The sequence below is a fragment of the Gambusia affinis genome, linkage group LG01 (genome assembly GCF_019740435.1).
Source record: "Gambusia affinis linkage group LG01, SWU_Gaff_1.0, whole genome shotgun sequence".
In the NCBI taxonomy this organism is placed as follows: domain Eukaryota; kingdom Metazoa; phylum Chordata; class Actinopteri; order Cyprinodontiformes; family Poeciliidae; genus Gambusia; species Gambusia affinis.
The window spans coordinates 27,240,966-27,265,953 of NC_057868.1; the positions used below are offsets into that span (position 1 = coordinate 27,240,966).

Below are 24,988 nucleotides of genomic sequence, written 5' to 3' on the forward strand. Positions count from 1 at the left end.
TATTTATTTTTTATAAAATGCAGGAACACACATTTGGTCATAAACACTCAGGGTTTTTACGTAATACTTAACGTAGCCCTGCAGACTTCTCTATTTATTTAAAAATCGCTTTTGTGGCAAAATGGTGCCGAATATCGTCCTGCAAGTTTTCGATTTACAAAAGAAAGACAACCTAAGAAAAGTTGTCGAAATGTACATCATACTCTGCTTAACATGCGCAACTTCTCTTCCTGCAATGATCTGATTGGATGAGGGCTGGCTCGCCTGGTAGACATAAACCTCTTTCTGTGACAATCGTTCCTCCTCCTCCTTGTAGTCGTTCTATACGCTGGGTAGCAGAGGCCTTCAAGTCCAGATAGCAGCCGTGTGCGGTGTTAAATTACTTTCATTAATTCTCCAAGCAAACAAAGCGTTCCAGTTATCCTCCAAGAGATCATGGCTAGCTACCACAAACCCGACGAGAAGACTTTGCAGGGACTCAAAGACATTGCTAACAAGCTAAGGATCCACTCCATCAAGGCAACATGCGCTTCCAACTCTGGGTAAGTCACACAAAGTTACTCTGATTCGTCAAGTGTTAAGGAAATCACACGGAAACAGTGATAGAAGATTATTACCGTAGTCGTAGTGTGCAGACGATGCACGCGCTACCTGTGGGGGCCTGGTGGCTGCACGTGCAGTAGATTATGTTCATGCGGCGCAAGTTAGCCAGAGCTAGTTGCGAATTAAGGAGACTGCCGCTATGGTTGTCTGCTGTCAGGAGCACAGCAGAGTCTAGTGTAAGAAAATTCAAGCCCATTAGATGGTTCATTCAGAGCCTCTTCGGTATAACGTTATATTTTTAGTTTCCCCTTAAAGGCACTTTTTAATAAGCACAGATAGAGTGTGTCAAGTCTATGATGCCACTATCACATGCTGCTGTGTTGTGTTCTCGTGGTATTTTTCTCTCCTGGGGATTGTAATATCAGTTTATAGAATTTGGGATGCTCATAATTTTTTCGTCTGTTACAAATTTTAAGTTTTGATTTAATTTAAAAACTTTGGCTAGTTATGCATATATGTAAGTTGTTTGCACACAATGTGCCTGTAATTAAATTTTCTATAGTTTTAACAGTTATTTTCTCATTGTGAACGCAAAACTTTGAATATTGAAAAATAGTATAGGTTCTATTTATTTCCCTAAATGACGTTGAGGTGCTATTTTGTCCCCACAGAATTTTTTAGTCTCATTTTTATTAATCAGGTATTGAATTATTTGCCCCTACATTAGGTAGTAATTGATATTAACGGGACACGTGAAGACTTTTGTATTTGTATTTTCTATTTTTTTTTTTTTTATTTTTTTTTTGTCATACACAAGATCGGCTTTAGGGCAGGATACAGCAAAGTTAGAAGCTCCCTTTTTATGTAATTAACTTCTATTTAAAATGGTCAAATTTTAAATCAACTAAAGGATTTAAATCAATAATGTCACAATATATCTATTTTGCCATTGAATGTGTGCAATATTATAATTGCATATTTTGTAGACAATAGAATTTCAAACTCCATGCACTAAAACTAATTTCAAACAACATATTGCTTCTCCTGGATGGATGTTCTCTTCCCTTTTATCTCCACAACTGGCATAGAAAATCAGATAGGGGTGGAGAACTATGGATGATGTAAAAGAGGAGCTGGTTGGTGAAAATATGGATTATTCATAATATGTTGTTTTTCAACAATAACATAGTAGTGTCATCTTTTTGTGAAATCCGACTACCCTGCAGTACATGTAATAATACATTTTCTTTTAAAAGTATCTGTATTCACTGTAGGATAATCTTGTCCAGATATGACTAGTAGCGTTACCATTTGCAGTCTTGTACTGAAATGAACTGTTCTTGTCCAGATGTTAAACAAATGCACCTTTTAACAGCAAAAACTAAAAACTATTCACCTTGTGGGTTTGGCTCCTGTGTATGAACACCAGGTAAACTATTTTACCAAAACAGAATAGTGATTAAAATTTATTCTGCTCCTTAAAGAATTTGTGCAGATTTTTGTTTTCACACAGACTGGGTTGATGCAAGTCAGGGCATGTATACTTGAATAGGGTGCAGCTTTATCAGTTGTTGTAGCTGCCCTTTGCTCCTGCTCTGTTAACTGTAGTTGAATGGGTGTCACATGCACTATTATGCCTGACAAATTCATTTAGGGGAAATCAGGGGGGAGTTTTGAACCAGATTCTTCCTTTCTCATTTTAGCTTAGTCATTACTGAGGAGAAATTTTAGTGGAAATGTTTACATGTGCATCAGTTTTATGTCATGTAAAACAATTGGCAGCTACGTTTTATTTTATTTTTTTAATTCTTCACAAAAGAGTGATTCACTCATAGATTATACTTGTGCTGCACCCTTGACTAAACCCTTATACAAATTCTCTTGTTCTGCATTTCTTCAAATAAAAGGCCAGTTGATGAGTCTCTTTGGGTTCCTAATTCTTTCTTCCGATAAGGAAATAAGGAAGTCTTTGTCTGAAATGAGGCTCACAAAACTTGTTACAAATAAAGCGAATCTTAAGTTGCTTCTCCAACCGTTTCCTCGTTCTGACTAATGCAGAACAATGCACTCTTATTGTCTTTCTCTGAATTTGCCTTGCTTTATTTTCAGCAGGCTCTGCCTCAACAAGTGGAAGAGTGGTAAATTAAACAACTGGATCTTGCTTTTTAATATAAAACTTAACAGTGAGTGATGTACATTTGCATTGGATTTTGTAGAAGTTCCCAGCATGTTCAAAATGGTACCGGTTTTAACTTAACCACAAAGGGAAGCTGAAATCTCTTAGGCAATTCGGGGTTTCTAGAAATGTTTACAATAATCCCACCCCCATTTTAAGCAACTAACAGTTTCACAAGGCGTTTTTGCAAGTTTTTTTTTTTTTTTTTAAGCTTGAGGACCTTTGTGTGGTAACCAGAGTTGGTTGTGTTTAAAAATTAACAAGTTATTGATTGATGATGATGTTTTCTAATCTCAATAGGTCATCTTCAAAAGCAATATCTGTCAACAATACAGTTGTGTAAATTTTGTGTGCTGTGGTCATGCTCTCTCATTCAACGGCAATTCTCGTACAGTTATTCTGTCACTATTAACATAGTGCTTTAAACGGAAAATGATTTAATGTTTTCAGACTAAACACAAAGTTTGAATGTAATATGCATGCACTGGCATGACGGTCTTGTATACTAATATTGTATCTGTACTGTCAGCTGTCACTAATTGACTCCTTTTGATTTTGGTTCCTAAGCCATCCCACATCGTGCTGCAGTGCAGCGGAGCTCATGTCTGTGCTCTTCTTCAACGCCATGCGCTATAAAGCAGACGATCCTCGCAACCAGTGCAATGACCGCTTTGTGCTCTCAAAGGTTGGTGCTTGATGCAAATTCTACCTGAGAGTTGTTAATTTTTCATTTGGTTGGCTGGTGATCACACCTGGGAATTCTTCTGTGACTCTCATCAGGGTCATGCTGCCCCTGTCCTGTATGCTGCCTGGGCAGAAGCAGGTTTCGTGAAGGAATCTGATCTGCTCAACCTGCGTAAGATCGACTGTGACCTGGAGGGGCACCCCACACCTGTAAGTTTATAAAAGTGACTGGAATTTTTTCTTTTTTTTTCTTTCAACATGACTGGGAAAAATTTAATGCATGTGAATGGTAACTTTTCCTTTTGCAATTTACCCCGTTATATCACAGAAACTCGCATTTGTTGATGTGGCTACTGGCTCTCTTGGCCAAGGTCTTGGGGCTTCTTGTGGGATGGCCTATACTGGAAAGTATCTTGACAAAGCCAGGTCAGTTTTTATTTTTTAATTTTTTATTGAAGATCTGAATTGAGGAACGATTAGAGTTAAACAGTTTTGGAATCTTGATCTCGTTTTCAGGTTCAAGAATGGTTTCATTTAGATTTAAATTTTAATCTTAACATCCTTTGGGTCATCTCAGCATTGCTTAAGAAAGTGCATTGTTTGTGTGCAAACTGACCTGAGTGTTGTCTGGGCCGTCTTGTATTAAAACTAAGCATCTTTTGCTGTTTTAGTGTTGGCTAATGGTATTTAAGTCAGACTTAAATACCATTAGTCTGCATGGCAGTGTCCAGATTAGGCATGGGCTGTTTACCAGTATAAAGATATTGCAAAATATGATTTGCAAACTGCAAAAATAACCATACCATTCATACTGCACAAACTGCATGGTGGGGCAGGTAGCCTGACTAGTTAGTGACTTTATACATTCTCAGATTAAAAGTTTTGGCATAATGCAGTGAAACCATGTTATTCTTTGTCCAGATTATTGGATGACAATCATATACCAGGTCACGCCTAGTCTGGAGTCTTTCATCCATCAAGAATTAATCTTGGACCTTATTATACAGTCTTGAAGATGCTTTTTTAAAAATAGGATGTACATGTAATAAAAACAACATTATCTTTACTGAATTTTTGGGATCTTTTTAAACTCAAACAATAATTCAGAACCCTTTTGATCTTGCTAGCTGGTCATTGTCTTAACATGTAATTGTGTAGAAGCCATAAATGCTTCCTTTTTTTTTTTTTTTTTCTTCTCCTCTTATTCATTGCAGCTACCGTGTGTACTGCATGCTTGGTGATGGTGAGTGTTCAGAGGGCTCCGTGTGGGAGGCCATGGCCTTTGCATCCTATTACAAGCTGGACAACCTGGTGGCCATCTTGGATGTCAACCGTCTCGGTCAGAGTGAGCCTGCACCCCTGCAACATGACATGGAGACCTACCGCAAACGCTGTGAAGCCTTTGGGTCGGTAACAACACAAAGTAACACACTTTCACTTTTTAAACTCTTGGGACAAATTTGTGAGTTGAATATTATGAACTTTTGGTTAAAATTAGTTTTTTGCCCATTTAGTCTATTCCCATTTCTGAGGATTTTTATAAATTTAACTGATATTGATGCCTGATGCATACTTTTCTGAGATTTATTTTAGTACTGATTTCCACTGTTTAAATACGTGCAGGTGGAATACGTATGTTGTGGATGGGCATGACGTGGAGGAACTGTGTAAAGTTTTCTGGCTGGCTAAGCAGGTAAAGGACAAACCCACCTGTATTGTTGCAAAGACCTTCAAAGGAAAAGGACTTAAAGGTTTGTATAAACAAAATTTCAAGATGTTTCCTCACTTTAAAAAACAAAATCCTACATTTTCTTACTGAAACTTGTTTATCCATGGCTCTGCAGACATTGAGGATCTAGAGAACTGGCATGGGAAGCCAATCCCTAAGGACAAAGTAGATGGCCTTCTGAAGGGCTTGCAGTCTCAGATCCAGGTCCCCAACAAGATCCTCTGCCCAGAGCTGCCCAATGATGATGCAGCACCAGCTGACCTGAGCCCAATCTCCCTACCTACACCCCCAGCCTATAAGAAGGGAGATAAGGTAGAAAAATGCACTTTTCATGATTTAAAAAAATGGCTCTTCATGCTGCAATTTGGCTGTGAATGAAGACACAAATGAATAATCATCATTATGTTTGTTCCATAAGTCTTGCCGACTTGATTATCCATCAGTCTTTGCTTTACCCAGTTCCCATCTTTCCCTTTAGATGGCAACAAGGCAAGCCTATGGTGTTGCACTGGCCAGGTTGGGTCAGGGAAGCAAGAGGGTGGTTGCCCTGGATGGAGATACCAAAAACTCCACTTTCTCAGAATTATTCAAGAAGGCTCACCCTGATCGCTATATTGAGTGTTTCATCGCTGAGCAAAACATGGTAAAGTGCACACACACTCACTCTTGTTGATATTCTTTCCTGCTGTTCCATATGGTGTAATCTGTCGGGTTTTTCTTTTAAGCCTTCAATATTTGGATCTCTGTTATGTCATTAGTTTTCATTTTGACTTATAGAACTGTATTTGCCTATAATTACAGGTAGGAGTAGCCATTGGCTGTGCCACTCGTGACCGCACAGTTGCATTTGCCAGCACGTTTGCTGCCTTCTTCTCTAGAGCCTACGATCAGATTCGTATGGGAGCGATCTCGCAGTCCAACGTCAACCTAGTAGGATCTCACTGCGGTGTCTCCATTGGTAAGATTATGGCTGTAAACGATTGCCATCATTAAGTTCTGGTTTGCATGCATCTCTGTTTTGAACTCTTGGTTCAGCAGGTTTTCTTGCTGTTCATGCATTTAAAAAAGCTTTTGAAAACGCTGCTGTTAAACATTGGTATGGTCTACCTTACTTCTCCATCACCGTCGCTAAATAGTTAACCTCAATGTTCCCACATGGCAGACTTTAGTGATGGCTGGGAGTTCTGCCTCTAGAGTCTCTTGAGTTCTGTACCTAAACATTGTGTGTGTGTGTGTGTGTGTGTTCAGGCTTAAAACACTGCATTTGTTCAGTACACCTGCATGCTAAACCTTGAGGTCTAGATCCCTGGTATTATCTATGATTAAATGGGAGAACTCTGTCATATCTACCTTCAGGTGAGGACGGTCCATCTCAGATGGCTCTGGAGGACTTGGCCATGTTCCGCGCCATACCAACATGCACAGTGTTTTATCCGAGTGATGCTGTGTCGACCGAGAGGGCTGTTGAACTGTCTGCTAACACAAAGGTCAGAGGCCTGCCTTGAGATTGTCCAGCAAACATTCCTCCCAAAGCCTATAGTAACATAGCTCTTTCTGTTCTTAGGGAATCTGCTTCATTCGTACTAGCAGACCAGCCACTGCAGTGATCTACTCACCAGATGAGAAGTTTGAAGTGGGTGTAGCCAAGGTAATCGATACTGGTGATTAACTGATCTGCAAACTGGGCAGAATCACAACCGAACTTCATTTGATGTTTGCTGACATTGACTGAATGGCCTCCAGGTTGTACGCCAGTCTGACAGCGATGTGGTGACTGTGATTGGAGCTGGTGTCACTCTTCATGAAGCTCTGACTGCTTATGATACGCTTAAAAGTGAAGGTAAACTCGCATAAGAAGAAAAAAAAAATAAATAAAATCTAAATTTTCCAAAGCAAATAGCAACCTGAATAACATGAACCTTAATTTTGCAGGAAAAACATTTTGTGTCGACCCATTTACCATCAAGCCCTTGGACGCCGCCACCATTTTGTCCTGTGCCAGAGCCACAGGGGGGCAGATCATCACAGTGGAGGACCATTACAAGGAGGGTAGGCTTGTTTCCTTGCTCCCATTTTCCTAATTGAGTTTGATGACGCATTAAACCTTTCTGGAACAGCAACATTTTATGGGGGAGATTTTATGTATTTATTTTATTATTATTTTTTTAGGAGTTGGTTGGATTAAATGAAGTTGTTGTAGTAAGAACATATTTTCCAGGCTACAAATTCTGTTTTGTGACTGCAGGACAAATTTTCAGCCACTTGTAGGTCTTGTATTAAAATAAATGTTGTCTTATTTGATCTTTAGCTTATTTTGATCTTTACAGACCTTCTAACTTTTGACAATTTGTCCTGCCATTGCTTAGATTTTCAACAAAGTTTTCCCTGTAAGCTGTGAAATCAGTTTTGGTTCTTGCTTACAAAGGTGCTTCTTGTTAACTGTCTCTGTCCAGGTGGTCTCGGTGAAGCCGTGCTGTCTGCAGTGGGCGGGGAGCCTGGCATCGTGGTTACCCGGCTGGCAGTGAGTGGCGTTCCCCGCAGTGGAAAGCCCCAGGAGCTCCTGGATATTTTTGGCATCAGTGCCAAGAATATCGTCACCGCTGTCCGCCAGACCTTTGCAAACTAAATACTCCATCTTCCGAGCTTTCATCACAACCTGCTTTCATCCATCAGCTACAGCGTCCACGCCAGTTAACCTCTCTACTGCCATCTTGTGGTTTCAGAATTGCAATTCACTAACCTTGGGCTGCATTTTAAGAGCAGTGTAATGTGTTTTGCAAGTTACCCCTTTACCTTTGTCAGTCATTCCTTTTCCCAAATGTTTGAAGCTGAAAACTACTGTAAAATTTAACAGTACAAATTTTGTCAGTTAACTCAGGCCATGACTTTTGTCATCATTCCTCTTATTTTATTGCTTTCACAATGACTGCTGTTCTTGCAATGTACTATATCTCTTCTGTAGTGAAAGCCTTTAGCTCAGATGTTTATTTTACCCCAGAATTAAGTCACAGAAAGACATTCCATAGCAATTCCTCATCCCACAAAATCTAACAATGCTTTTGGTGTTTGCAGGTTCTCAGTCTCACCTGTTGTAGCTGTGAAGTGCTAAATTAAACGTTCATGGCTTAACATCATTATTGCAGTATGTTGTTTTCTTCCTGATGTTTATTTTATTGTTCTTTTTCCACTTCATCTACTCTGACATAAATTTGACTGGTTGGACCTCAAGCTCAGTGCCCAGATCTGTTGAGCTGCGTTTCTCTCAAAGAAGCAGCAACTGGAAACGCTAACTTTGTGTAATTAAAGGGGCAGGATGTTTTCCAGCCACTTATTATTATATAGCACAATCAAATAGTTATGACACCTTCAGTTGTTTAAAAAATTGCTTTATGTATATCAAACCTGAGTTAAAAGAAATTTGACTTCAAAATTTAACACCTTGAAATTGGCCTCCGTCTCTTTAAAATATTCCTCTTTTTGTTAGATTCTGCCTTGAGCATGTCATCACATCAACATTACTAAGTGTTTTAATTCACGGGAGCACTGTACTGAGAAGTGATTTATATTATAAGCTCAGCAGATGTGATTTTTCAGCACACCGTTAAAAAAAAAAAAATCCTTGCATCCATGAAGACATCCTCATCCTAAACCAGATATCAACCATCTTAATCTACAGAAATATTTTTTCCCCTCTGTTTCAACCAAGTAAAATTTGACTAAATAATACCCCACTTTATATATATTTTCTAAATGTCTAAAATTCATATATTTTATTCCACTTTATAATTGTGTATTAAAATGTGGTGGCCTATTACGGTACATAGAATCCAAATATATTGATGTGTATGTGTACAATAGAATTGAAATGTTTGTAAATGAATGAGATTACAACAAGTGCTTATGTGTCTCTAGGGCAGGTTTTTTTTTGTTTTGTTACAGTTGACATTTGCATAGCAATTTTTTTTTTTTTACTGCATTAAATGTATTTATCTTTAATAACTACATAACTTATGCAAAAGACTATATCTTTATTGTAATGGTTTTGGTTTTTATAAACTACACAGTGTTTCCAATGAGGATCTTTTTTTTTTTTTTTTTTTTTGCTGATCAACATCATAAAAAAATACCAATACATATTAGTATTTTTTAATATGTGGAAGGAAAATCCAGACTCGGGACCATACCTTCTGGTAAAAGCTGGTAATTTAGCTGTGCTGTCAGACTGAGGTTACAGAGGGGTGTTGAATGTGGTCAGTGGATTACTGCATGTTCCTGTCAAGGCTAAAATGAATCATCTGTGGACACTTTATTGTTTACTTTGGAGGAGTTCATCAGGACCTGAGTGTTTCAGTGTTTAGTGTGAAGTTGTCCACGGTGCCATTTGGACTGTGTCTATCGCTTCTGTCCCAACAGCTGCACCTAATGTGTGAAAATTGTCATGCTCTCCGTTAGCACAAATTAATCCATGAGTCTCATTGTCATATGGATTGACCTGAGCCAGCAATGTTGAAGCACCTCTGGATAGATTTATTGCTCTTCTGTGTGGTTTCTTCCAAAAGAAAAGGGAGTTTGTCAGCATGTTTCACCTCACGGTGAAAATCCCATGTTAGTTCCACTCTGAGCTGGGTGCAAAGGGTAAGTGTGACAACTCGCACACTCCACAGTTCATGAACAGTATGTACGCAGAGAATGTAAAGATTCCCGTATTGTTCTCTCCTCAGAGTTCATGTTTGTTTTAATATGTGGATGCTAGTGGAGCCTGGCCAAACATGGTTGTCTCTGACTTGACCCGTCTATCAACTCTGTTCCCTGCCAGATCGCGTCCAAGATACGTGCACACTGTCCTCACCATCTTCTAAATCAGTTCATTAAGAATGTTTCAAGAGGAGACTTTTTCTCATCTTTTAAGCTTTCTGTACTAGAATTTCTTTCTTTTTAGGTTGCAAAGTAAACATGGGAATCGCTTCTTTTTGCTCAGAGTCTGCAGACAGTTTTGAGAGAGAGAAGAGACAAGGAGGAGCGAGGCGTGTCTGTGCTTCATGGTATAATGATGGAGTACCTTTATTAGCATAGTGAGTTTATTTTCTCAACTTGTCCACCTCCCAGATTTTCCTTCCATCCTCTTTCTTTCTCCTCATTCACACAATGAACATCTAATACCAAGCACAAGGATTTTTAGAAAAAGATTCAATTCGACAAAAATCTTTTTTTTCTTTTCTTCGGAATTACATTAAACTTTGTGATATATTTTTTTTTCTTTTATTGCCTCAAAGCTGGCAGAAGCTTGGAACCTAAACCGAAGAGTAAATGAGCAAAAATCCAATAATGCAGGTTCTGAGAATGTGGATTGTGATCATTTGTGTGAGCGGCACAATTTATTCAGAGGAAACCCAAGAATTATTGCCTGACCTAAATGCGATCCTGGAAATAAACTCTGACGCACCTGAAATAGAAATGGCCACCAGTCATTCATCAGGGACTGATTCAGGGGAGAAGGTTTTGGATCAGCTTATCACTGGTAAGATGACAAAACATTTCTGTTTCTATCTGCCTGCTTTCCACAATGACATATTCAATAACCTAACACATCTGGGTTTAATATCTAAGTTTGTTTCTTCATGTGTGTTCTTATATTTAGTGTGAAGAGACATAGGACTCTTTTATGTAACATTGGAGGTAGTCTCCAAAAGGTGTCTTAGGGTCACACATCAAAAACAACGCTTTATTTTGAGATTATGATTGAAAAATTCAAAACGAATCAGGCCAGATTTGGTGTGCCTATCTCTAAGTCTGACCTTATGCCTATTAAAAATACATACAGAGCTGAAAAGATGTAACTAAGCAAGATGGCCACCAAATCTGACTAATTAAACCAGTTCTGTAAGGAGGAAGAAGCCTAAATCCCTGCAAACTCTTCTGACAAGCTCCTGGAAAAGTATCCAAAATGTTTGATTCAAATCTTTAAAAAACTCAAATCTATCTAAAGCTTACAAAATATATTTAAATATATGAATTTGAAAAAAATGAAAATTCAAAGTCACTCAATATTCTAGTAGGCCTATTTAGCAAAGAGGAAAAAAAAGTTAATCTTAACTGACCTAAAACAGAAACAATTTAGTCAGACGTAATGTAAAAGCAGGGGGGATGAAAAATTATCATGTGTGTTTTTGATACAGTGGATGTAAAAATTTGACATCACCTGCATTTCACTGACTGTCTAATTTAATTGTAATGACTCAGGAACAGAAGTGCAGCCACGACTGGAATCAGAAAGGAAGACGGATCAGAGGAAAGCTGATCGTAAAAAGCTAGAGGTTGTCAGAGGAAGGAGAAGTGCTTGGGGCAGGAGAAGACACGCTGCTACAGTAGAGGCTGCCGCGTATCGAATAGTAAATATATTCAAACGTTTTTCTGCATCATTTCAACTCATCAGAAGTCAATATTTCTGTTTATTTTCCTCTTGAGTTAATGATGTCACTGGTTTCCCGCTTCATTCTGCAGGCCGGATTAAGGCAACCTCTGAAAGGCTGGAGACAGAGTGCTAAGGGAGAGATGGAAACCAGCCTCCTTATGGCGACACTGAAGGAACTTCATGCGGAAAAGAAACGACTGATGGATAATGGAAAAACACAAGAGGAAGAGGAGGAGGAAGAAGAAGAGGAGGAGGACAGCGATGAGGAGGAGGATGGTGATGATGACGACGACGATGATGAAGACGATGAAGAAGACGAAGAAGAGGTTTAATTTTATTCAAAATCCTGCTGTTGTACACATCATTATCTAGTGTGCCGTATGTAAAGAAGTTTTTCTTTTCATTTCAGGAGGAAGAGGAAGAAGAGGAAGAAAATGAGGAGGAAGAAGAAGAGGAAGAGGAGGAGCCCACAGAACCTCCTACTAATCAAACAGAAACACAGTACAACTCTACTGGACCTCCAGCTGGATGCCAGACTGCAGACGCAGAGATAAGCTGCAGGGGCGTCGGGATGACACACCTGCCAGTTTTCCAGAACCTGGAAGTGACAAAGCTTGACTTGGGAGGTGTGTGTGACAGGACTGTTGTCAGAACAAATAACAATCCTCTTTAAGCCCAATGAAATCATACAAAATTTTAAAAGGAGCATTCTGTTTAATTAAAAGTTGGTGTTATCCATACGTTTTTTTTTCTTTTTGAAATTCCAGACAGAAGTTTTTATACGTTTATTGCTTATATGAATGTCAGATTAAATTAGGGCTTTGATTATAACGTCCTTTCTCTGGAATGAGCTGATGTTGAAAAATACAACTTCAGTGATTTAAGTTCTTATTATTTATTGTGGATTTACAGTAATCCACATAGATTCAAAATCATACATGAAGACCTAAATATACAATATTAATATACATAGCTTCACTAATACTTTATAAACATTCCTTAGAAAGAAATGTATCTTTTTTAACAGTTTTCAAGGATCTGACATAGTTGAGCTGGATATTTGGAGTGGTGGTCTCCTGGCATGATATCCAAAAATGTCCATGTACTTGTAAATGGCAGAAATTTAATGCCAGCACTTTGTGTGATGCAGCAGTTCCTAACCCTAACCCAAAAACAGCTCTTCAGTGTGACATTACTATGAAAATCGTGCTCAATCCACCATCATTTGTTCTTAGGTGTGAAAGCCTCTCCAAGCTTCTCCGTGACCCTTTTTTTTGTTATTGTCCCGCATGGACAACAAAAAAATTATGTAGTTTTGTTGTCCATGTAGAAATCTTTTGTTTTGAAAAACCCTCTAAGTTCATGGTTATGTAACAGTCACTTCACTGCAGACAGTGACACCGATATGCCAATAGTTTGCAGTTTATAAAACGCTCGAACCTGGGATGTTCCTGGGTTGTTCTTGTGAACCTTAAACAGTCTCCCTTCATCTGATTGTGGACAGAAAGTCTTTAATCAGAACTACAATTTACTATAGGACTTTTAGCCTAATAGTTGGAATGTAAATAAATTGCAGTATGGCAATACATTTAAACTTTTGAACCCATTTCCTGTTTTTAAAAATAAGTGAAAATGTATGTTAATTTAGCCTTCAAAATTCACACAGCTAATAAACATGACATTCATGCTCGTAATATGCGTAGGAAACTTCTGACCACAACTGCAGATACGGGGTTTAACACACAACTGTCTTTATTGTCCCGCAGTGGATAAACCTTGTGGGGTAATAAAATTAAAATAATGAAAAAACAGGTGTAATAGAAAAATGTATGCTACAGGTTGATGGCAAGAAATGAAGAAGAGATACCAAACTATGTGTAATTAAGAGCTCAAAAGTTTATTAATATTTTTTTATTGCGTCACAATAGCCATTTTTTTGCAACATGATTTTTTTTTTTATTACCAGACGCAATATTTGAAATGCTAATTGCACTGCATATTATTTTCTGTTCCAAGAAAACAACGTCAGAATCATCACTCCACAAAGTTTGTTTGGGCTACGAAACCTGGATGAACTGGTTCTGAGCCAGAACCAACTGGACGACGAGTCGTTTAGCCAGAACTGCCTGCTTGTGAGTATGGTTGCTTTCTTGAAACTGGCAGGGAAAGATCTTCATTCAACAGCTCCTTCTGCTGCCAGAAAATTATAAATATATATTTTTAAAAAGTTAGTACTTCATACACTTGCATAAATTATTGCATCAATGCAGTCCAGGTTATTTCAGTTGCTGCCTTCATAAACTCTGCATTGTTGGAGGAATGTGGCCTATCAATCACTGTGATAACATTGTCATTAAATCTCCATAAAGCCTGTCAGCAGAGGGAACCATAATAGGCTCCCAAGTTTCCTGGTAGACGTCTGCACTGAATTTGAACTTGATAAAACGGAGTGGACCAACACCAGCAGATGACATGGCTCCTCCAAATCATCTCTGACTGCAGAAACTTTCCACTGGACTTTAAGTAACTTGGATTATATGACTTTTTCCTTTTCCCCCAAGACTCTGTAGCCTTGACTTCTAACTTAAAGGGGGAAAAGTAAACTTAATACCAGATACACCAATATTTTTTCTTTCTTGTCCAGATAAAACACTTTCTCTTGAGGCTTAAGATAAAGGATGCAAAAGGTTTTGACTATGCCCTGGATCTATCTATGTATGATGGTTTTTGACTCCAGCTGCATGCCCTTTCGGTCTCTCTCAAACACTTGAATGGGCTTTGTTCCTAAACCTTCTCAAGGCTTCCATTGTCCCTGATGCTTGTGAACCTTTTCTCACCGCACTTTTTCCTTCCGCTTAACCTTTCACTGATATACAACATGTAAAATTAGTATTGAACACATCACAATTTTTCACAGTAAACATATTTCAAGAGATGTTACCGACATGAAATTTTCACCATGCGTTTGCGAAAATACATATAGTCCATAGTTACAAGGAAACCAGTAAAAATATTAAAAAATTATTCTACCTACTCTACCTGGATACATTAAATAGCCAGTGTCTATAGCGTTACTTTTTTTTTTTTTGCCTTGTCAGTAGCTGCTTTTCCATGATTATGGAGCGCTAATGTCTATTCTACAATTTCGTAATTGAGTTGTTTCCATTAAATAATTAATTTAATTTAAATCACACCATAATTAAGCTTGTGTATGCGATAAATCATTAAAAATGATGGCGATGAGTAATATAAGCAGTAACATGACATATATTCATAATTCAGCCAAGGCACAAGACGTCACTGTCTTATCCAGGTGTTGTAGCAGCTATTTGGGAAAATTGTAGTCAGCAATTTCCCCAAATAGCTGTTTGGGGAAATAAAGATCTTCCCCCCAGAAGATCTTTTTTGAAAATTTTAAACTTCTTAATTTACGACTCTCCTCTGGTTTGTAAGTCTTTATAGAACATGTGCACTCTTCTAATGAGCAGATTGTATGAGTCACTTTACAGCTAGGAGTCAGGATAATTGAAGTTGCATTAACAGATGCTTTCTAAGTAAAACCTTAGATTGATTCCATGCCATATTCAGATCCCAACCACACCGAGGCAACCGCTGTGTTCTGGCCAATCATTACTCTTCACCACTGATACACTGAAGCCAATGCGTTGAGGAACAAAAGGAAATTATTTTTGGAAGAGTATTTTTTTTTTCTCTCTTCTTTTTCTCCTCACCTCACCATAATGACAGAGGGCTGATGGACTGGCTAGAAGGACACTGTAAAAGATCCTGTCCTCTGCTTTCCCTCACACATAAACCACGGGAGCCGGTTGTACCGAGAAACCTCCCACAGTGGTTTTACTAAAAATAAAACATGATAAATGACATGGAAGAGATTCACAGAATAGCAATTCTTTCATTTGGTTCTTTTCTGTAAACTCCAAGTGGAATAGAAAATTATGGACTTTAAGGCAGGCTTCTATTTTGTCTTTTTTAATCACACTGGCCATTTTATCTCTTTCTGAAATTGGGTTTTCATGCAGAACTTGACCTTTTTGAGAAAACTGGATCTTGATGACAACCAGATCACCAGAATTCCAGCGCTGCCAGCATCTCTAGAGGAGCTCAAGATTAATAAGAACCAACTGACTGTTCTCACTGATCACTGCTTCCAAGGTACCACCAGCATATGCTATAGAAAGAAAAACACAAGACAAAATCTGTTTAAAAACCCAAAACAAAACATTTTTCCAATTTTTTTTTTTTTTTAGGTGTGAAAAACTTGTTGAAGCTGGAGCTAAAGCTGAACACTCTTTATGAAGCCAGTGTGTCACCTGCAACTTTTCGACCTCTGCAGAAGCTTCTGGAGCTGCAGCTGGACAACAACCGCTTCCGGTCCCTCCCTCTGGGCCTTCCTTCGTCTCTTCAGGTGTGCTTTTATACGTTTGTTGGAACCTATAGGTATATTCCCTGAAGTGAAGTGCCAAGTGTTCATTTTGTTAAGTTACAATCACAAACTTCTTAGTATAATGCTATAATTTCACAAACCAACAGAAAGTCGTGCATAATTGGGAAGTTGAAGGAAAAGGATCCATGGTTTTCAAAAGTTTTCCAGAAATAAGAATCTTTACAAACAGTCAGTTGTTTTGTGAAGGCTTCAGAAGTTTGTTAGAGAACTTTAGTGAGCAAACACAATTCTGTAGATCACAAAAAACAAAAAAAAAAAACAAAAAAAAAAAAACACCATTTAGGTCAGGTATATAATCTTTAAGCAGAGTAAGATTCTAAAGCAATATCCCAAAGTTGAACATCATCTCTCCGTTTTCTTCTCAGGACTTGCTTTATTTAACATTAACCCTCTTCACTGTTTTAAAGGTGCTGAAAATGAATGGAAACCTGCTTGAAGAGGTGGCCGTTGAGGCCTTAAGGGACTGCATTCATCTGAAAGTGCTGAATCTGAGTCACAACTTTATTCACGATCAAAGCATCGATAGCAACTCTTGGACCCGTCTTAGGTAGGTACCATTCGTGTAGTTCCTTAATTTGCCACAAGAGGGCAAACTGCCCTTTGGAAGCTCTGACCAGTTTTAGCTACATATAATTAGGTCTGAAGTAACCCGAGAGATATAATTTTTTTATTTTTATTTATTATTATTATTTTTTTAACAGACCAGCAATAGTAGACAGTTATCATAATCAATACCTCAGGCTGGTGTTATTCTCAATTACAAACTTTTTTCTATGGTATTACAGTAATTATTTTCAGCACACAAAGTCCTTTTTATCTTTCCTTTTCCTCACTTTCTTTTATGTAGTCATATTTACATATTCTACAAGTCATGGCAGTCGACTTTGTGTACTTAGAACAGCAGGGGTGTGATTTAGACCTGGAGGGTAAGCCTGTGCCAGCGTGTGTGTTTGTTTAAATATAGTGAATTCCGGAGGGTTTGTCTTTTTCTCCCTTGGATCCTTGTGAACCACAATGCAAGTTCAAGTAACGCAGAGGAACAGAGAACGGAGAAGGGAGTGCAGGAGAGGCGGCTGAAAAGGGATTGCGCAAATCAGGCACAGAGCAAAGTGGTAGAGAGGGGGGATAAAATCAAAGACTTGCAGATTTTCTTATCAAAACGAAAACAGTGAAATCCAATGGCCATATCAATAAAATGCCCTTAATTTGACTTTTAGATACTAGTAATAGTGTACTTAATGCCTGGCATGTGCCTTGTTGATAGATGTGGTAACTGCCCCATGGGTAATTGTAAATGCTCTGTTTTAAAAGATTTCTATAGCTTTCTGTAGCTTTGCATAGGTACCAGATTGTGAAATATTTAACCTTACCCTCTCCACGATCTAGTTAATTTTAAGACAATAATGCTGAATCTGCAAGAAAGCTCATTCCTTGTGGTTTTTTTTTTTCTTGTTGTTGTCCAAAATAGTCAAATGAAGAAAAAAAAATAAATTAAAAATAAATACTTTAATGCAATGTGCTGGCTCTAGTTAGTGGAGTGCCTCTAGTCACTGTGTAGCCGTCGGTGTGTTTATTACATCCTGCTGGGGTTTAAGCTAGAGTGTACAGGAAGTTACAGGGAGTTTGGGACTGGAAGTAAAATCTGGGATCTGTTTTTGGAAGACTGGAGCGCTGCTTTATTCTTACGCCATTATCTGCCTTCCTACTACTGTTTAGCTGTAAAATGTTAGGATAAATATGCAGTGCAAAAATGAATTAAATCCCCAAAGTCATAAACATAATGGGGACACATTTGTTTAGTTTTCAGAAGAAGTTTTATTTTTTTTATTATTATTATTTTTAACCACCATATAAACACAGAAGTTCAAGTTTGGCAAGTATAAAACAATTCACTTCTTTAGTATGAAGGTAGGCTTGACTTAAGTTGATATTATCAGTGAATCTTAGCAGTCCACTACAACCTGAAGTGAATAACCACACATCAAATCTTTCAATGTTATTAACAGCAAAAAAAAAAAAAAAAAGAAAAAAAAAAGAACGATGTATATTTTTTTCTTTTTTTAAAAATAGAAAAAAAAATATATACTTCATGGTTCAAAAGTTTATAGCAGAATGAGGTAACGTAATTCTCAAATGGCTGTGGAGAATTATTGAAGGTTATTGAAGTTTGTAGAAGTAAATTTTTGCCTGTCTCTTTAGTCGCTGCCACAGCAAGACTATCTCTGTGAACTGGAGAAATTTATGAGGCTAGTGCAACATCAGTTTGAGTTAATGCATTCAGCCGCCCTCCTGTGGCTTTGCAGTGTTTTTGAACCTCCCATTTCCCATTTCTAGCCTTTCTTCACAATGATAGCTTCATATACAGGTATACAGACATATTTATGACTATGTTATAACATTTTTACCACCATCTTTGTATTGCTTGTGCTGATATCTTATAATTGCTTTTCAGAAAATGTGGTTAACATAATGGTGAATTATTTATATCTTTGTTGTGTTCTTTTAAAGTTCATCAGTACACAAGTCATGGATCTGTGTCTGTCCACAAACGTATGCTGTGCTGCTTGCTCGTTAAGAGACATTAAGTGTTTTCCCTGGAATGCGTCCAAACAGTCCATAACTGCGCTCTGTCTTTTATCACTTTAACATTTAAAAGTTCATTTTAAGATGTAACCTTTGGTTTATTTAAACTGCTTTTGAGCGTTGCACAATGTGACCTTGGTCTGAACTTGCAGGAAGCTCTAAATCCAGGAAAGCTGGCAGCTGCTTTGAAGGGTTTCTTCTTGTGAATAATCTTTCTTGCTTTATAATTATGGTGTCATGTAATTATACATTGATTAATCAGAATTATTGTAACTATTTTATGAGTAATAGACAGAAAATGTAACCTCTCTCTCTCTCTTGTTGACATTGTGGAGGAAAGTAGAACGCTCAACAATGACTCCTTTTTTGCTCACATTAAAATCTTTACATATATTTTTGGAGTGATGGTTATTCCCATTTTCCAATATTTTTACTTTGTTAAACAAACTGTTCTCAGACCAAATAAATTATAATTTCTATTTCTATTTCAATTTCTATTTACGTTAAATTCCTATGGAAATGCAGATTTTGCTCCTAGCTTTTAAGTATATGGACTCAGTCATGATTTTCTGCAAAACACATACTGACGCTCCATTTTAATACTTTGTTACTATGACAATGTTTTCATTGTATTCTGATAAGTAAAGCCACAGTAAAAGTGCTAACTAGAATGAACATGTTTTTGGCAACCTGTCATAAGCTGTAGGGAAACTTTCCCTCCTCATTTAGCGTTATTTCAATAAGCTGTTTCATTTCAAACCCGTATTTACAAGGAATTCATTTGTTATTGCATTGATACTGTGTTTATTTATGACATCTTAATACCATTCCAGCCGTGTTAACCTCCGTGCCCTCTTTTTGTGTGTGTTTATAGGTATTCTTGTTACGTAACTGGTTGTGCAGTGGCTTAGCATTAATTCTGTTGCAGTAGCAATCTGTAGTGGCGCAACAAAAGCCCTCCTCCTTATTCTCCCAACTGTAAAACAAACAAACAAGCAAAAAAACAGAACCCACCCCCCGTTTATCTGCTCCTGGTTCTTGATCAAGACGTCAGTCAACGTTTGTCTTTACTCGCATCACTGCTTCCAGCCAACAAATTTGACTCACCACTTCACATGTAAAAAGAATGGAGCACTACTTTCACTGATTGCTCTTACATAAACCCCTACTTCCCCCAAACACTTCAAATGGTTGCGCTCTTGAATGTTCCCCATAAACAGTGCTTCGTTGTGCTTTGTTTTGTGCACGAACATGTGGCTGTTTTGAATTTCTGACTCTTATTAATATGATGGTGTTGGCTGACAGACAGCTGTGAGAGAGCTCTGTTGATTTCCAAACACTACAATCAGAGTGAGTACATGGTGATATTGGGTTAGCGATCATCAAACCAGAAGTGTGTGTGTGTGTGAGCACGGATACGTATATGCATGCATGTGTGTGTGTGTGTGTGTGTGTGTGTGGTGCCATGTTGAGTCTTAGCCTGAATAAGCTCGTCCCAAAATCTCTTTTTGTCTTTGGTCCCGCACAAATTGGTTTCATAATGAGCTTATGTAAGCAGGAACACAAGCAGAATTGCGCACATCATTGCACACTACACAACCCGCCTATGATAAAACCACACTGACATCAAATGAGAGGGATTTAATTAAATGAGCATCAGTTCACGTAAGGGTTTCATCTGCATTTTGAACTGTAGCTTTTTTCTTATTTTACTGGATGTCGTCAAATACAAAATACTCGGAGCAAGAGAAGTGCAGCTACAGTAAAACAAATGAAGTTTTAGCTGTATTCAAATCCAAATATTCGTCGGTATGTTTTGCAGAGACTTGACAAATTTTTCAAAACACTTCCAGAAATCAGTTTGAGTTAATTCATTCGGGTTGCGCGGACGCGCACATGTGGCTTTAATAAAGCCGAAGTCGTGTCCTGCCATTCTTCATCCATCAGTGTATTTTCAAGTCCGCACTTTGTCTTTCTTTTCTTACCTGGCACAGCCGCTCTGGCTGGCTTAACGTTACCCTGCTTGGCTGCCAGTGTTCTGCAACTGCCATGTGTGATGCTAACACAAATGGAGACGTGTGCAGTATAAAGTACTGTTACTGGCTTTTTTTTTTTTTTTTTTTTTTTTGTGGTTGTACTTGGTCATGATTTGCCTAAACGCATGTACACCCAGACTTGTAAAGACAAGAACATTCAGTTTCCTACTGTTGCTATGTACCTTTCTGTGGTTGCAGAAGTAACAGCGTAGGGGAGAATTCTGCGTGAGATAGTGGATCGGCTTCACATCATTTGCTTGACTGTGGGTTTGTGTTTTTGTGTGCAGATGCCTGTGGGCGGGGGGAGGGAGCGGGGTGTGGGTGGTGGAGGGCTCTACAGTTCTTCCTGAGAAGAGAGCTCTATGTCTCCGCTCATTAATCCCATGTGGAGCTCAGAGTAGTGGAGGACTGCCACTGTGCTTACTGGCAAAGATTTCCAACACAAGTCAGCAGCGCACAGCTGGTCTGAACTGGTGCAGGGACAGATACGTAGGATTTCAGAGCAGAAACAACATAGTTAGATACGTAAGAAAGCAGAGTGAACAAAAAGCCTTTTGTTGTATAGTTGTGTGAGATAATTCCTCTGAGATTATTCATACGTTTCTCTGAAGGAAGCCAGCCCACTTTTTTGCCCTTGGTGTGAGGAGCTGCCAGGGGCCAGCTCCTCACACCAAGGGGCTGCTCATGGTTTCCCCATAGCATTTAGTCCTTGTATTTCATTTAGTTTGTTGTTTTGGTTATGTTTAATTAGGATGTTTTGCTGGATTTAGTTAGGTCTTGTGTTGGCTAGTGCAGTGTTTCCCAGCCCTGGTCCTCAAGGCACACTGCTCTGCACATTTCAGGCATTTCAGAATTATTAAAACAGGGAGACATCTATGACATGCAGGGCTGTATGCCTTGAGGACCAGAGTTGGGAAACACTGGGTTAGTGTCCTAGTTTTCATCTGTTTTGTTTCGGGTCGGCATCTTACCATACTGCAGCTTAATCTCTTGTTTAAAACCTATGCTAAGTTAATAAACATTTTCATAATTTGCCTTAAAAATTGTAGTGTCTCCCTTCTTTGTCATTTCTTCACGACTAAAGAGGGAGACACACCAATTTGTTTTTCTTTTCTCAATGAGACCCAAATCACTTGACCATATGGGCATCAGCTGGCCACCTACGTGCTTTTGTCTATTCACAGAGGGGAAAAACAGAAAATGAGGTCTGTCTCCTGCTGTGATTCTTGCATCAAACTCACAACAGCTGTGTGGGATCATGCAACAAAAACATGGAACTCTCAGTTCTAGATCTCTGTCTCGGAACCAAAAATTCCCCCCCCCTTCTATCCCTGCAGATATTTACTCTGTTTTCTGCAAACTAAAACTGATATTATTATAATATTTGCACAACATACCGTATCACTTTGTATTGTACTCCCCAGCTCCTATCTTTGCCCCGACTGCATTATTAGCTTTCCTGGCCGTCTTCAGTATTGCTCTGCAGCCTTAGCTTTTGGCCTCTCCTGCAATGCTCATGAGAGTCCAGTAAATGCAAAACAGCAGGACAATGATGAATTGTTGGGCATCCATTAAAATGTTCAATCCAGAGATCTGTAAAACATTGTGTGCTGTCATATAAAACATCAATTTTCAAGACAAAAATCACAGAGTGCTTGAAATAACAGAATAAAAAAATTTAAGGAAAAGCAAATTTAAAAATGTTGTATGTTTTCAGCTGACTTTTAAAGGTAGGCACTGAGTTGGCCCATATCAGAGTCGGTTGAAGGACATTCCAGAGCCACAGAAGAAAAGCTTCTATCTCCTTTAGTTTTTTATTGTATGGGAAACTGTCAGCAAGGCATGATCACAGAACTTCACAACCCAAACAGCATGCAAAAACTCTGAAATGTAGACTGATCATTTTCCGTGCAGCGATCACCAAACAGGTCTTAATGAGCCAGGAGCCAATGAAGTTGATGATCCAGTCAGGAGTCTAGGAGCAGCATTCTGCCCAGACCGCAACTGGTTGAGGGATGTTTTGCTTAGACGTGTACAGTACTGCACATTGAAAAATCTAGACAAGATGAAACAAAAGCATGAACAGATATTTCCTTTTTAAGACAAGAGCTAATAGGGCTGACTTTGGCAATAGTTCACAAGTGGTAGAGTCAAAAATGAGTCAAAGATCTGACATGATTTTGCAGAGTACAGTCTGAGTTGAAAATTATTCCCAAGGTTTGTAACTGAAGATTTAACAAGATAACCAAGAGGCCGAAGTATCTTTATTGTATTTTTACATTTTATGTTTACACATGATTATTTCCTCAGATCTCTAATCATCTGTTTACATTAACCTATTACAAAAAATTTTGCAATAGGTTTAGTGTGAAACTTTAAAAATGAACAACACAATAATGAATGAGGGTGTAACAAGACGACGTTTTTACAGTGAGGATGAAGCTTTGAGACAGTCAGGTGGAAACAGCAGTGGTTTATTCTTCCCCAAAATCAACAACACTTCACAGGTGAAACTGCAGCCTTAACTAGTCCCAGCTGTGACGGACCAAACCACATTTAATTCACAGGGGAATCGCTTTGTCAATCTCCACCTATTTAAATAAAAATACCTTTTATTAAATACAAACATTTCCATTTACTTTTTTATAAATATTTAATATTTTATTGCTACACCATAATGAGATGCCACAAAACCCATAAACAACCCCTTCCTCCCCCACTTTTCAACGGCCTCTCCCGGAAACTATATATGGTGTCTGGACCCCCGGGGCAGTATTTGTCCAAACACCCTGGAGAGGACACAGAAAAGACAGGAGAGTCACTCTATAATAACACTCCACACTAAACAGATTATGAAGAAACATTTGCTCAGTTTCTTACCCACCAGTAGCTCATTGCTCTGAGTAACAATTATCCTCCTTCACAGGCAACCAACCTCACTTCTCAGTGAGAAGCAGCTGTGCAGAGCCCAGAACAAAAGGCTACATGCTAATCACTAAAATACTCCATAAATACAATTAAAACGTCTTGTGTGCCAATTGTTATTGACGTGCCAATCTATGCTTAAAGTGCTTGTTAATAATGTGCATAAAGTGCTTTTTGCACTTTACTGACAAGTGTAAAAAGCACTTTTCCCTCATTACAGAGGGAAAGGTGTTTTCATTAAATAGCCATAAAAGGTCTTTTTGGATGCGAGTGTCAAATTGAGCATAAAGCAATCTTGTTTTCCTTTATACGACAGGCAGAATCACGTGACGGAAACTTGGATTCATTTTTTTCACTGTCCTGATTGTTTATTTCTCAGATCTCTGGAAGACCTGGACCTGTCGCACAACCGCCTCACCTCCATCCCTGTGAATCTGCCTCGCTTCCTCCGTAAACTGATCCTGCAGCACAACAGCATACGTCACATCCCTGCCTTCACGTTCCGTCACATGCGTGCTGGCCTGCAGTCCCTCCATCTGTCCCACAACGAACTGAGCACTGAGGGCGCAGAGCGGCATTCCTTCGTTGGAACCTACCGCTCCATGCGCGAGCTCCTACTTGACAACAACAGACTGCAGGACATCCCCAGATGTGTCAGGCAGTTCAAGAACCTGCAGGTGCTGAGACTGGAAAACAATCAGATCAGGTAGGGATGCATTTGAAGTGTTTAAAATCTTCATGTTTTCCCTGAACAACCTTTACCTAGATCTAATTTAAATCTGTGTTCTGTGGTTGTAGGCAGGTGAGGCAGTGGGCAGTGTGCCACCCTGGTAATTCTGGCTCCACCTTGGTTTCTGTCCACCTGGAATATAATCTCCTGGAAGAGGAGGCGATTGCCCCGAAGGCTTTCTCCTGTGTGACTGACACACAGGGACTGGTCCTGCATCCACAGCAGGGCAAACGTACATGAACTGACACAAATGCTGTGCATAAGCACGGCAGACAGCAATACAGTTCTCTCCAGCTTCTGACATCTGACATCTTTATAGTCACCATGGTATCAGAAAACATTTACAACTTAATTAGCTAAGTCTGTAAATCCATTTCTAAGTAGTATGTTGTAGCATTTTGGCACGCAATAAAGAAAATATGAACCTCACACAGTAACTGGATTTTTACTCTTTTGGACAAGAAATTTGACTGTAATTCACAGTTGCTCAAAATCACAGGGTAACCAAGTCTTTAGCCTCAAGCTTCTTTGGGAATTTTACTACTTAGAGTGATTAAAATGTCTCTAGAGTAGTTTTGAGGTCCTTGCAAGGAGAGTCTTTAATTGAGTAGAATTAAACTAGGGGTGTGGTGTGGACACAGACCAGCCTTAAGCAATCTAAGCTTGGGTGTCCAAAGAAAATGACCAATGTGACCTAAAAGGGCC

The 24,988-nt window shown here is 38.7% G+C and overlaps 2 protein-coding genes and 1 long non-coding RNA gene across 3 annotated transcripts; all 3 read left to right on the forward strand.

Annotated features, from left to right (window-relative positions):
- Positions 1 to 304: 304 nt before the first annotated feature.
- Positions 305 to 8,266, forward strand: LOC122833832 (transketolase-like). The gene is made up of 14 exons (XM_044121757.1): positions 305 to 542; positions 3,287 to 3,404; positions 3,500 to 3,613; positions 3,732 to 3,829; positions 4,618 to 4,809; positions 5,027 to 5,154; positions 5,248 to 5,444; positions 5,611 to 5,775; positions 5,934 to 6,090; positions 6,489 to 6,619; positions 6,697 to 6,780; positions 6,876 to 6,972; positions 7,065 to 7,181; positions 7,586 to 8,266. Exons 1-14 carry the CDS (start codon positions 436 to 438, stop codon positions 7,756 to 7,758), a joined length of 1,878 nt encoding a protein of 625 aa, XP_043977692.1. The 5' UTR covers positions 305 to 435; the 3' UTR covers positions 7,759 to 8,266.
- Positions 8,267 to 9,634: 1,368 nt separating this feature from the next.
- On the forward strand, positions 9,635 to 11,775 carry LOC122833841. The gene is made up of 4 exons (XR_006371063.1): positions 9,635 to 9,767; positions 9,854 to 10,650; positions 11,373 to 11,521; positions 11,634 to 11,775. It is a non-coding gene; the product is annotated as an uncharacterized LOC122833841 (long non-coding RNA).
- Positions 11,776 to 11,837: 62 nt separating this feature from the next.
- On the forward strand, positions 11,838 to 24,691 carry si:dkey-32e6.6 (extracellular matrix protein 2). Its single transcript, XM_044121775.1, has 8 exons — positions 11,838 to 11,870; positions 11,954 to 12,170; positions 13,561 to 13,676; positions 15,585 to 15,717; positions 15,813 to 15,970; positions 16,417 to 16,556; positions 23,933 to 24,259; positions 24,352 to 24,691. The coding sequence occupies exons 2-8, from the start codon at positions 12,116 to 12,118 to the stop codon at positions 24,521 to 24,523; spliced, it is 1,101 nt and encodes a 366-aa protein (XP_043977710.1). The 5' UTR covers positions 11,838 to 11,870; positions 11,954 to 12,115; the 3' UTR covers positions 24,524 to 24,691.
- Positions 24,692 to 24,988: the final 297 nt, after the last annotated feature.

What these genes read in the sequence shown, in the direction of transcription:
- LOC122833832 (XM_044121757.1), top strand. Translation starts at nt 436, where the DNA reads ATGGCTAGCTACCACAAACCCGACGAGAAGACTTTGCAGGGACTCAAA. An exon ending in CCTATAAGAAGGGAGATAAG is followed by an intron (nt 5,445 to 5,610) that starts GTAGAAAAATGC and finishes CTTTCCCTTTAG; the next exon opens with ATGGCAACAAGGCAAGCCTA. An exon ending in TCACTGCGGTGTCTCCATTG is followed by an intron (nt 6,091 to 6,488) that starts GTAAGATTATGG and finishes ATCTACCTTCAG; the next exon opens with GTGAGGACGGTCCATCTCAG.
- si:dkey-32e6.6 (XM_044121775.1), top strand. Translation starts at nt 12,116, where the DNA reads ATGACACACCTGCCAGTTTTCCAGAACCTGGAAGTGACAAAGCTTGAC. An exon ending in TTAGCCAGAACTGCCTGCTT is followed by an intron (nt 13,677 to 15,584) that starts GTGAGTATGGTT and finishes GTTTTCATGCAG; the next exon opens with AACTTGACCTTTTTGAGAAA. An exon ending in CTGGAAAACAATCAGATCAG is followed by an intron (nt 24,260 to 24,351) that starts GTAGGGATGCAT and finishes CTGTGGTTGTAG; the next exon opens with GCAGGTGAGGCAGTGGGCAG.